General features: G+C 44.3%; 1 protein-coding gene across 1 annotated transcript; it reads right to left on the reverse strand.

Moving 5' to 3' along the window:
- Nucleotides 1–1954: 1954 nt before the first annotated feature.
- On the reverse strand, nt 1955–13429 carry aldoaa (aldolase a, fructose-bisphosphate, a). The gene is made up of 8 exons (XM_045210861.1): nt 13307–13429; nt 11636–11754; nt 8326–8589; nt 7944–8104; nt 7431–7514; nt 6428–6602; nt 4560–4759; nt 1955–2582 (listed from the first exon to the last, which is right to left on the reverse strand). The coding sequence occupies exons 2-8, from the start codon at nt 11745–11747 to the stop codon at nt 2487–2489; spliced, it is 1092 nt and encodes a 363-aa protein (XP_045066796.1). The 5' UTR covers nt 11748–11754; nt 13307–13429; the 3' UTR covers nt 1955–2486.
- Nucleotides 13430–13769: the final 340 nt, after the last annotated feature.

The raw sequence follows: 13769 nt of genomic DNA on the forward strand, positions 1-13769 counted from the left end.
GGCTGACTGGTCCTTGGGCATCACAGGAGGCTGCTGTCATAAAGGCTGGAACAGAGCAAATGGAATGGCATCAAACACATGGAAACCATGTGTTCAATGTATTTGATACCATTCCCCTGATTCCGCTCCAGCCATTACCACGAGCCCATCCTCCCCAATTAAGGTGCCACCAACCGCCTGTGTTGGGCATTGTCTTGGGCCATTTGCCATGCAGCCAGAGGTGACAAACAAGTTCCCTATCTTCTCCCCCTTCCACTTGCCTCCTTCCATTTTTGCAGTAATGCTGCAATCAGTTGGTTGTAAATCTGGATAGCGCAAACATGTCCATATATTTTTGTTAACTGCACGTGTGACATAACTCCACCATTCCTAATAAAATTAACAAATAAATTCCCTAAAATAAAAATAAATCCATAAAGAATGTTTTTGTTTTTTTTATCAATTAGTATATTTGAGTTTAATAATAATATTTGTTGTAATATTTGTTCAGTCTTTTCTGGGGGATGAAACTGGAATTGCAACCAGCTTTGTATGTTTTATAAAGGGCGATATTTTGAAAATGGTTCCACTTTCAATTAACCGAAAGTGAGAAGTTGTAACCTGGATTAAGGGAAAAAGGCCATTCTTACTGGATAACCAGTAGATGTTGGCTTTTCTGCATCCTACCTTTCTTGTTCTCCTCCCACTCTCTCTCCTTCTTAATCTTTTGTTCTCTAGATCCCTTACTTTATCTTTTAACCCAATGTTTACCCTCTCGGTCCCCCTCTCATGTTCTCCAGGACCGTTGTCTGCCGATAAGATCCTGCAACAGCTGAGAGTGCCCCTCATTAACTCATTAAGCAGTGTGCTTGCCTGGAAGCGTATCCTGTTCTCACCTCTGACACGTGTGCTGGGTTCTGGGAGGGTGGAGAGGACACCTGCCAGGTACTGCATCACTTGAAGGAACACACTTGTGGTTTATCTTGTCCAATTTTCAGGGGGACTCTGGTGTGCCGTTGGTGTGTCTCTCTGCTGGTCAGTTTGTCCAGGTGGGAATCACGAGTTTCGGGAAAGGCTGCGGTAGAGAAGTTTTCCCTGGAGTCTACACCCGTGTGGCCCGCTACATGGACTTCATCCAGGAGACCATAACCTCAGACACACAGGCTTCTGCTGAGGTCATCCGGACTGTTTATAATAGGACACACTTTTTATATTCTTCTTTATCTCAGCTGAACCAAAATCTCTGTGACTTGTGACTTTTGTTTAAAAGGGATAGCTCACCCAAATTCACAAATACAAAATTGACAATGGTTTCCTTACCCTGTACGCAGTCTATAGAGAAGGTATGACAGCAGGCCTTGCTTTGTTTTTGTCTACCTTGTGTAGCTCAAAGAAGTTACTGATGAATGATATCGGGACTTGACTAATTTGTCCCACAAATTTGGAAACAGTGGCCAGGTAAACAACACCAAAGCATGGATTGCTGTCATACCTTGTCCATAGACTGCTTACAGGGTAAGGAAACCAATATGTAATTTTGTAATTTAGGTGAATTATCCCTTTAAATCATGCATTGATGTCTTTTTAAAGGCCGCATATTGGTACTGATTGTGAGTTAACTACTCGTTGATTCTTGACTGTGACTATTCATACTGCAATAATTATTCAGTCAACTCTGAAAGAATCAACCTGTTTGCGAGTCTTGTTTTAACTGTTGTCAGTGTGAGGCTGATATTGTGACTGTTCAAATTTGTCATTCATTGCCAGTCGGTTGGCATTTATAATATTCCTGTATTCCTTAGACGAATGTGTATCGTCCTTGTCCATGTTTTTATGGCTACAGCATGACATGTTGTGAATCCCCAAGCATTTTCTGAACCTGCTGTCACATATAATGGTAGTTACGCCCCCACCTAGCAGTCTCTTTAGAGCAGGCAGTCTACCCAAACCCAAAACAGGATATCACAAAAGTGCATTTAGTGAATATGATTCTTTATTTCTATTTCCAGTGTATAGAATATCATACATTAAGAATATACTCTACAAGGTCTTCCTCCAGTGGTTGTTTCAGTCGAGAGAAGAAGGAACATGTACTTAGGAATCATCAAGATGACAACACTGAATCACGAGGGATAGTCTGGGGGAGGAGCTTGTAAGCAGAGCGGGGGTGGGGACAAAGAGGTGGAGCTCTCAAGCTCAGCAGCGAAGGGGGAGTGACTAGGGGCAGAGGATCACATATTCTTCTCTTGGGGGAGGAGGGGTTTGAGTGCTAAAATTTAATAAAAGGTGACGAAACACACAACGCTCCTGCATTAGACATAACATAACAGTGACATCACAAGTCCAAAGCAAAAAAAAAAAAAAAGTGGAAGAGGGAAAGAGTTTTGGGAAGAAACAAGTAACAGGAATAGACCCACGAAGGGGGCGGGGTCGGGCCAGAACTGTATCAGCTGAGTGGATAGTGTGGGGGATTGGGGGTGTGGTTTGATATTGAAAGGGGTGGGTACTTAATAGGCGTGGTTGGCCACATAGAGGGATTCTCCGCCGGCGGCGCCCTTGTCTCCAGAGGAAACGTACTTGCCCTGACAGGCCTTGCTGTTGTTCTGTAAACGAGAGAGATAGAGAAGGAGAGAGAGAGAGAGAGAGAGAAAGAGTGAGAGTGAGAGAGCGAGAGAAGAAAGAGAGGAGAGAGCAGGTATGGGGGAAAGAGAAGAAAGTAAGATGGAGAAAGAGATGGTGTGAGACAGAAAGCAGAAGACACAGATAAAAGACTACGATTAGTACAGACCCTCTGTCTCCCCACACAAGAACACATGGAGCCTTAGCTCCACTTCCTCTTGCCATCTCATTATTATAGGAACAGTAGGCCACCCCATGGCCTTACTTTATTAGGTTTATATGGTGTATGCAGTACTGTTTAGGACCTTTCACCTTATCCTAGAGACTGTATTCCAGGGCAATTCAACTAGCCTACTATACAATTTACAGTAGTGTACATGTGATGGCAGAGTTTGCAAAAACAAATGACCACCCGATTTATAGGCTACAAACCATCATGATATCATTCTGTCATGTAGGCCTACTTTGGAGTCAACATTTAATTGGGAAGGTTTTTGGGGAAAGCCTTAAAAATGACTGTTTCGGCATTCTAACTGGCTACACAACACATGGGCGCACACAAACAGGCGTTACTTCAGAAGGTCGCAGGAAATACGAATCAGTGATGCATTCTTTTTATGAATGATGAAAAACTAGTTTAATTAAACTACTCTATCGCTGTCGTTCGTCTGTAAACTGCTCCATGGGACAACCAGTTGTTTGAGCTGCACGCTCTTGCTTCCCAACAGATGTTATTCTGCTCAATTCAAGCCCTGAGTGTAGGGAAATTGAGCATTTTGTTGGGCCTCAAAACAGAGGAGAAAATAACACATTTATTTTGAAAAGCAGACATTTTTTCAATCATGTCTATAACTATTTTATCCCTCCCCTGTAGTACCAAATTAAGTCCATTCAAGTGATTGCAGATCACTCAAAAAACAAACCTTTGCTACGAACTCCCTATCAAGCATTTTTGCTAGATTTGTGTTGCCTTTCTTGTTGCGGCAATCGCGGAAAAAAGCATTACACATGCTTTAGAGCATTACACATGCTTAGCCACCTAACATCATTATGTATAAGCAGATCATGATGACTATGAAACAAGCGATGTTCCTGCGGTGGCGCCGCCAGATGTTTGCAGCTGCGATTGGCTGTATGTTAGGAGATATTAATTGACAGCACTTAATGAGCGGGACTACAGGAAAACAGATTATCCTACTGGAGAATACTGACAGAGGGCTCATTTTGGCACTAAACATATCTTTTGGGATTTTTTAAATTAATGTTCCGAATTTATCAAAGGGGGTGGCCTGAAGTGGTCTAGCTGTTAGGGCCACATATATACTGTCTTGGCCCACGCCCTTCTGGCACAAACATCTCTCCAATTTCCTGTGTTTCTCCCACTGTCTCTAACCCCAATAAAGAAAAATACACAAGGAGTGGGAATGCCCCACTGCTTAAAAAAAACATTAAAATAATTGATCAAAGGGCCATTATAAATGTATAAACCGGCTGCTAGTTGAATAGCCCTGCTGTAGTTTGTTATCACAGAGGGTCACAATAATTATAAGAACCTTGTGATGTAATGCCCATGTATTTCAGTTTGTATTCACTGCTACTGTTGAACTGTTGTACTATTCACAAAGTACCATCAGGCTTATTATATAAATGCCTTAACCTGACTCTGAGAATTGACAGCTGTGCTGCATTAGGGTCACTTGATAGATTAGTAATATCTTACGGGAGTTATCGTAGTTAAAAGTGAATCTAGGAACACTTTGCTTGCCTGGTGCAATGGAACAAATGGAATAATTCCGAAAGTGCAAACCCCGCCCATCTCACACTCCAGGCAGGCAGGCTCAATGAAACGCTCAATCAAAGTATTTGAAAGAAAACAAATACTACTATTTGAACCCAGGTCTCAATGTCACCCTTCGTATCTCCCTCCCTCCCTCATGTTCGTCGCTCTGTGTGGGTCATACCAGGGCTCTCTTGATGAACTCCTCCTGGCAGGCCTTGCCGTTCTCTGGCTTGCCTCCCCAGGCCTTGAGGGCGGAGGCCTGCAGGGCGCGGCCGTAGGAGAAGGTGATGGCCCAGGGCCGGTGAAGGGGACACTGGTTCATGGCATTCAGGTTGATGGAGGCCTCTTCCTCAGACTGGCCGCCAGACAGGAAGGTGATGCCTGTGGAAGGACGGAGGGAGGGAGACAGGAAGAGGAAGGGTAAGATAAGAGAGGGGGAGGGGATGTGTGTGGGGGGGAGGGGGGGTTGTGTGTGTGTTTGTATGTGTGTGTGTGGAAAGTGGGTTGAGTGAGTGTGTGTGCGTGCGTGCGTGTGTAAAGGACGTCATGCTGCTTGCTTAGTGTGTACCACTTCCTCCCGATTCGGCACATACCTGGCTCGAAACCAGGACCTCTGCTTCACAAACACACCTGACTGTCCTCCCTCAAGCATCTCTACGGGTTGCGCCACTCTAAAGCTAGGTCTTGAGCGGCGCAAGCGTGGACACTTAAGGCTGAGGAGTACGTTTCACACATCTCCATGTGCTAAACATGCGTGCATGCATGTGTGTATGTGTGTGCATGTGTGTCTCCATTTGTATATATGTACACCACCAGTCAAAAGTTTGGACACACCTACTCATTAAAGGGTTTTTCTTTATTTGTACTATTTTCTACATTGTAGAATAATAGTGAAGACATCAAAACTATGAAATAACACATATGGAATCATGTAAAAGCGTCTGCTAAATGGCATATTATTATTATTATTATTATTATGTAGTAACCAAAAAAGTGTTAAACAAATCAAAATATTTGAGATTCTTCAAAGTAGCCACCCTTTGCCTTGATGACAGCTTTGCACACTCTTGGCATTCTCTCAACCAGCTTCATGAGGTAGTCACCTGGAACACGTTTCAATTAACAGGTGTGCCTTGTTAAAAGTTAATTTATGGAATTTCTTTCCTTCTTAATGTGTTTGAGCCAATCAGTTTTGTTGTGACAAGGTATACAGAAGATAGCCCTATTTGATAAAAGACCAAGTCCATATTATGGCAAGAACAGCTCAAATAAGCAAAGAGAAATGACAGTCCATCATTACTTTAAGACATGGAGGTCATTCAAAATGGAACATTTCAAAAACGTTGAAAGTTTCTTCAAGTGCAGTCACAAAAACCATCAAGCGCTATGATGAAACTAGCCCTCATGAGGACCGCCACAGGAATGGAAGACCCAGAGTTACCTCTGCTGCAGAGGATAAGTTCATTAGAGTTACCAGCCTCAGAAATTGCAGCCCAAATAAATGCTTCACAGAGTTCAAGTAACAGACACATCTCAACATCAACTGTTCAGAGGAGACTGTGTGAATCAAGCATTCATGGTTGAATTGCTGCAAATAAACCACTACTAAAGGACACCAATAAGAAGAAGAGACCTGCTTGGGCCAAGAAACACGAGCAATGGACATTAGACCGGTGGAAATTGGGATGGCTTGGGATGAGTCGGACGGCAGATTTAAGGAAAAGCAGCCAACAAGCACTCAGCATATGTGGGAACTCCTTCAAGATTGTTGGAAAAGCATTCCAGGCGAAGCTGGTTGAGAGAATGCCAAGCGTGCAAAGCTGTCATCAAGGCAAAGGGTGGCTATTTGAAGAATCTCAAATATAAAATATATTTTGATTTGTTTAACACTTTTTTGGTTACTACATGATTCCATATGTGTTATTTCATAGTTTTGATGTCTTCACTATTATTCTACAATGTAAAAAATTGTACAAATAAAGAAAAACCCTTGAATGAGTAGGCGTGTCCAAAATGTTGACTGGTAGTGTATATGTCTCTCCTTCTCACCAGGCACGGCCGGGGGCACGGTGCGGCGCAGGGCGGTGACAGTTGCCATGGCTATCTCCTGGTTGCTGTATTTTTGGGAGCAGGAGTGTCCGGGGGTGACCATGTTGGGCTTCAGCAGGGTGCCCTCCAGGTACACATGGTGGTCTGACAGAGCCTTATACACTGCAGCCAGAACCTGGGGGGGAGGAGGGGGAGAGAGAGCGAGCGAGCGAGAGAGCGAGACAAGGGGGCAGAGAGAAAGAGAGACAAGGGGACAGAGAGAGAGAGAGACAAGGGGACAGAGAGAGAGAGAGAGACAAGAGGGACAGAGAGAGAGAGAGAGACAAGAGAGAGAGAGAGAGAGAGAGAGAGAGAGAGAGAGAGAGAGAGAGAGAGACAAGGGGACAGAGAGAGAGAGAGAGAGACAAGGGGACAGAGAGAGAGAGAGAGAGAGACAAGGGGACAGAGAGAGAGAGAGAGAGAACAAGGGGACAGAGAGAGAGAGAGACAAGGGGACAGAGAGAGAGAGAGAGACAAGGGGACAGAGAGAGAGAGAGAGAGACAAGGGGACAGAGAGAGAGAGAGAGAGACAAGGGGACAGAGAGAGAGAGAGAGAGACAAGGGGACAGAGAGAGACAAGGGGACAGAGAGAGAGAGATGTTGAAATTGAAATGGATTGAATGACTGATTGATCTAATGAGTGTCCCTATCCTACAGACTAAGCACACTCTATTCCAATACCCACACTAGCACACTAAGGTTGCGTTTACACAGGCAGCCCAATTCTGATATTTTTTTCACTAATTGGTCTTTTGACCAATCAGATCAGATCTGAACATGATCTAATGTGAAAAGATTTGATGTGATTGGTCAAAAGACCAATATGTGGGAGAAAGATCAGAATTGGGCTGCCTGTGTAAATGCAGCTTACTTAGAATGAAGCAGACATGCATTTTAAGTGGCATGCTAGAATGGCCATTGGAAGGTAGCCACTGTTTTTCTGTTAGTCGGAGCGATCCCTTACCTTCTCAGTGACATACTGGCAGCGCTTCAGGTCATGGTCTCCGTCTGGCAGGATCTCGGGCTCCACGATGGGCACGATGCCGTGCTAGGGAAGGGAACAGGAGCATGGCAACCAGCGTCATGACTACAGAACAGACAATGCAACTTTATTTGTTAGGGTGCCCGTGCCCGGCATTTCAATGGCACCGGAGTTGGCAACTTGGCACTCGAGCTAATTTGATTCACTTGGTGGTTAACTCTAAAGCTACAGAGCAGGCTAAAATAACTACAACTCCTTGATAAGTAATTATAGTGGTGATATGGTTTTTCGAAGCAGAGATGTGAAACATTTATAATAAATAGATATTGTTTTGTGGAGATTGATGAAGAGTGGGGAATGATGTTATGTAAGCGTGAACTGTAGGGGCCAGGCCAAGTGTGTGCCAACTCATTTTATGTGTGCCAATATGTTCACATATGTACAATGCGTGTTTGTTGTTCTTTATGTGTGTGTGTGTGTTTGTGTGTGTCTCACCATCTGGCAGATGCTGGCGTAGCGGGCCAGGACGTTGGCGTTCTCCATGATGGCCAGCTCTGAGGGGGTGGTGTCAGTGATCTTCAGCACACAACGCCACTTAGCAAAGTCAGCTCCGTCCTTTTTGTACTGGGCACACCGCTCGTACAGCCCATCCAGACCTGAGGGAGAGAGACAGAGAGACATACAGAGAGAGAGACAGACAGACAGAGAGAGAGAGAGAGAGGGGATGGATATGTTTAACATTATGAAATAAACATGACTCGACACTTTGTTCCAGTTTCACTCTTCAAACCATCCCCTGAATACAATCTGCATATGTAGCAAAGTTGAGCTCAATACTAGAGGTCAAAGGTCACCTAGCCCTGGCGTCATCTCTCACCCTGTGTGGTGGTCTCTCCGTTGGTCCCGGCTAGGGGGACGACACCTTTGTCCACCTTGATGCCCACCACCATGTCCCTCTCCTTGATGAGCTGGGGGAACAGCTTGCCGTCGTCTGTCTTCTGGTACAGGGTCTCATGGAAGAAGATGACTCCACCGATGCATGGCTCTACGCGGTCGGCCGTGAAGAGGAGCTGGCGGTAAAGACGGCGGTTCTCCTCAGTGTTCTCAGCGTTGATGCTTTGGAAGCGCTTGGCCACGCTGCCTACAGGTGGGTTGGAATGAGGTTAAATATTAATACAATAAATATAAAATATACACAGTGCATTCGGAAAGTATTCAGACCCCTTCCCTTTTTCCACATTTTGTTATGTTACAACCTTCTTCTAAAATTGATTAAATATATAAAAATCCTCATCAATCTACACACAATACCCCATAATGACAAAGCAAAAATGGTAATGGTAAATTCACTTGATTGGACATTATTTGGAAAGGCACACACCTGTCTATATAAGGTCCCACAGTTGACAGTGCATGTCAGAGCAAAAACCAAGCCATGAGGTAGAAGGAATTGTCCATAGAACTCCGAGACAGGATTGTGTCGAGGCACAGATCTGGGGAAGGGTACCAAAAAATTTCTACAGCATTGAAGGTCCCCAAGAACACAGTGGCCTCCATCACTCTTAAATGGAAGAAGTTTGGAACCACAAAGACTCTTCCTAGAGCTAGTGCCCGGCCAAACTGAGCTATCAGGGGAGAAGGGTCTCGGTCAGGGAGGTGACCAAGAACCCAATGGTCACTCTGACAGAGCTCCAGAGTTCCTCTGTGGAGATGGGAGAACCTTCCAGAAGGACAACCATCTCTGCAGCACTCCACCAATCAGGCCTTTATGATAGAGTGGCCAGGCGGAAGCCACTCCTCAGTAAAAGGCAAATGACAGCCCGCTTAGAGTTTGAGACTTGTCCCAAAGCCACTCCTGCATTGTCTTGGCTGTGTGCTTAGGGTCGTTGTCCTGTTGGAAGGTGAACCTTCGCCCCAGTCTGAGGTCCTGAGCACTCTGGAGGAGGTTTTCATCAAGGATCTCTGTACTTTGCTCCGTTCATCTTTCCCTCGATCCTGACTAGTCTCCCTGTCCCTGCCGCTGAAAAACATCCCCACAGCATGATGCTGCCACCACCATGCTTCACCGTAGGGATGGTATTGGCCAGGTGATAAGCGGTGCCTGGTTTCCTCCAGCCGTGACGCTTGGCATTCTGGCCAAAGAGGTCAATCTTGGTTTCATCAGACCAGAGAATCTTGTTTCTCATGGTTTGAGAGTCCTTTAGGTGCATTTTGGCAAACTCTAAGCTGGCTGTCATGTGCCTTTTACTGAGGAGTGGCTTCCGTCTGGCCACTCTACCATAAAGGCCTGATTGGTGGAGTGCTGCAGAGATGGTTGTCCTTCTGAAGGTTCTCCCATCTCCACAGAGGAACTCTGGAGCTCTGTCTGAGTGACCATCGGGTTCTCCCTGACCATGGCCCTTCTCCCCTGATTGCTCAGTTTGGCCGGGCGGCCAGCTCTAGGAAGAGTCTTGGTGGTTCCAAACTTCTTCCATTTAAGAATGATGGAGGCCACTGTGTTCTTGGGGACCTTCAATGCTGCAGACATTTTTTGGTACCCTTCTCCAGATCTGTCCCTCGACACAATGCTGTCTCGGAGCTACAGACAATTCCTTTGACCTCATGGCTTGGTTTTTAATCTGACATGCACTGTCAACTGTGGGACCTTATATAGACAGGTGTGTGCCTTTCCAAATCATGTCCAATCAATTGAATTTACCACAAGTGGACTCCAATCAAGTTGTAGAAAAATATCAAGGATGATCAATGGAAACAGGGTGCACCTGAGCTCAATTTCGAGTCTCATAGCAAAGGATCTGAATACTTATGTAAATAAGGTATTTCAGTTTTTTATTTTTAATACATTTGTTAAAATTTCTACAAACCAGTTTTTGCTTTGTCATTATGTGTGTAGATTGATGAAGATTTATTTAAAAAAAAAAACAATTTTAGAATAAGGCTGTAACGTAACAAAATGTAGAAAAAAGGAAGGGGTCTGAATACTTTCCGAATACAGTGTATTTGCAGAAATCCATTCAGGTGTATTTTGTGGCTTTTGCCTAATGCGTTCTAATGATCTAAAGTCGCGCTGTTGCTACTGCCTGTAAACACACAGTCCAGTTCAAAGTGAATGATGGCAGGCCTGTGTGACAAATGGCTTGTTTGCATAAAGACCTACCGTAGCTCTGATTGGCTATGGCACACTGGTCTGTGTAGACTCTGGTGCTGGGCGAGACAGATGTTTTTATCAGGTTTTATTTACTGCAGTGTCTATTAATTGTCCAAAAGCACGGCCGTTTTCCCACTCTATATTGCTATAGAATTTTCAAAAAGCCTTACCGTATGTAATTCCCAAACATTCTAATGACCATATCTAAGTGCTCGCTTGTCAGAAAATGTAAAAATAAATAAGTGGCATATTCTTCCTGCGGTGTATAAGAACAGATTTGAATAAGATTTCATGTTGCTAAAATACTATCAGTTCCACTTTAATACATTCCTAAATATACAGTGTTACTAGTGTTATGACAATTCCAAATCTCTACTTTGGTTAGCGGGCTGGCCTTGGGACATGAAGATTCTGGTTTGAAGTGCAATACCATGCACAGACAAACCCCACAAAATCACACTTAATAAATACTAAATTTGGAATACTGGCCTTGTTGGCACCAAATGCTCCAAGACATCTGTATTGTAATTTGAATGGGAGGTTTAGTGCCAGCATGCAGGACAGTTTGCCAAGTGTTGTATTTCCGAGGCTCTCGGAAGGATGGAGGAACATCACCATGGTAACAGCAGAGAGTGGATGTTGCCATTCTCCCTTTCAGGGATTGTGACATTTTTTCTATGTGTTATGTAAGTAGCCTACAGTGCCATTTGGGCAAGACTTTCTCTGCGGTAGGTTACAGCTGAAGATGTGGTTTTGCTTGCAGACATTGTGAAAAGTGATGGTAAGCGTTCAAATTGTGTTTAATACATTCTTATACCCTTCTCTTTCTGATAATACACTGTTTTTACATGTAGACCTTGTTATGTAGGGAAGGTTGTGTTACGTAATAGTGCGATCTCTCTGTCTCTCTCTCTCGCTCTGCCAGTCTGGCAGTTATAGCCCATTATAGGCCACCGTACACCATCTTTGATATGCCATGTATGAGTGTGTTTAGTGGGTGATCTGATCCGTGTGTGTGGACTCATCGGCAGTCCCCTACCTGTGGACTCATCAGCAGCAAGGATTCCCTTGCCGGGAGCGACGATCTTCTGAGCAATATCACTGAGCTCCTTCTTCTGCTCCGTAGAGAGGAATGGGAATGAGTGAGGCATTGTGTCTCTGAGAGAGAGAGCGAGATCGAGAGGGGAGGTGGGAGTGAGGGAGAGAGGGGAGGGGAGTGAGGGAGAAGGGGGAGGGGGGAGGGAGAGAGGGGGGTGAATGAGGGAGACATGGAGAGAGAGAAATCATTGTTATAAATCATTCTGTTGAAAGATTCAGTGTTTGTAGCATGGATGGTTTATCACCACGCAATCAAATGTCATAGCAGTGTCATAAGGTATAGGCCTGGGCCTGGGCCTATGCTACTAAATTACCTATGTGTATTATGTTAAATAAATACATTAACATTGGTAATCATAACCATATTGACATTCTTGACAGCCTTCGCTAGCTAAGTGTCCATTCCAAGCGGTTATTATGTAGCCGCTAGTGCGCTTTATGGATCTCATTTTACATTTTTACATTTTAGTCATTTAGCAGACGCTCTTATCCAGAGCGACTTACATGAGCAATTAGGGTTAAGTGCCTTGCTCAAGGGCACATCGACAGATTTTTCACCTAGTCGGCTCGGGGATTAGAACCAGCGACCTTTCGGTTACTGGCACAACGCTCTTAGCCACTAAGCTACCTATCGTCTGAGCTTGATGTGCGTAGCCGGTAATGCACTCCCCCCGCGACCGGTTCGTACATAAAACATTCTCCATTCAGGCTGCAAAAGGCTTCAATGTCCTTTTAATGGCGAGAAGGGCGAAAAAAAGGGGGAAATATGCGTACTACGAACCTGTCGCCCGGGGACACGAGTGTATTACCTACCGTCTGTGTACATCAAGCCCAGACGATAGAGTAGATATAACCCACTAGCAGCTGCGCAGGCTAGTTATCATGATGAGTCTCCCAACCTTGGTCTGCCTATGTGCGCCATCGGAAGAGACCGTCTGATTTCTCAAACAAAAGCATCTAAAATATTCTGGTGAGCATTTCAACCGTGAAAAACGAAATGACACTCGTTTGAAATCTCATTATACATCCAAATCTTCCCTTATAGCCGGTGCGTTGCGCTCTATGGAGTTTTCACATGCCGTGCGTACGTGAGGGATTCGCTTTTGGCATCCGTTGATGTAGGCGTGTACACGATGCCCTGATCGTCTTTTGGGGAGCGCTTGTGTGATATTTCTGGATTTATTTGCGCGCTATGAACAGTTTACATAATATACGCGTTATTAAATGCTATGTGAAGTCCTGGCTAGCGTTACTTCCGCGTCTGTCCTTGCCATTGCATCCGTATGACCTTGTAATACATTGGGAGGTGCCGGACAGGAAGAGTCACACGTAAGAGTCATACTTCAACAACTATAGTCATAAAATAAAATACGACATCATATATATATATATATATATATATATATATATATATATATTACATTTACATTTTAGTCATTTAGCAGACGCTCTTATCCAGAGCGACTTACAGTTAGTGAGTGCATACATTTTCATATATATATATATATAACCTATTCAGCTTGAGGCTTATAAATACAATGATACAGTAATGTCTGCTGAAAACGACATCATCTTACATAAAAAAAGGATTAGTTGATAGAAAAAAACTTACCAGTTTATCTGCGCAATAGATAATAGAGCAAAAGCTGTACGGGTTTGAGGAGGAAGCTATGCGTTCTGTTGCAATATCAGGCAATGAAGAAGGATGTCTAGTATTGTTAAATGTCAAGTGACGCTAAGGCCAGTGACGAAAAAGAGGGCCTTACCCCAGGCCACGTACGGAGACTGTCCAATCAAAACGCACTATGAAAGATTGACATATTATTCCATCCATTGTCTGGAGAAAACGCTTTTTTTCCCTGTGACAGTGGTTGGCTCACTTGCATCCAAGGGCCGTTCTTTTGAGTGACGGAAGAGAAAAAAGGCGTGTTTTGGGAATAACGGGGTGGAAAAATTTGTGATAACGTACGTGACAGATTTCACGTGAATAATGCATGCTCTATACGTGCTCGTAATATACAGCCACAGCAGTAAGGCACTAAATTGCAGTGGTGCAGCACTGCACCATTGAAGGG

Source organism: Coregonus clupeaformis, chromosome 35, assembly GCF_020615455.1.
Source record: "Coregonus clupeaformis isolate EN_2021a chromosome 35, ASM2061545v1, whole genome shotgun sequence".
Lineage (NCBI taxonomy): Eukaryota > Metazoa > Chordata > Actinopteri > Salmoniformes > Salmonidae > Coregonus > Coregonus clupeaformis.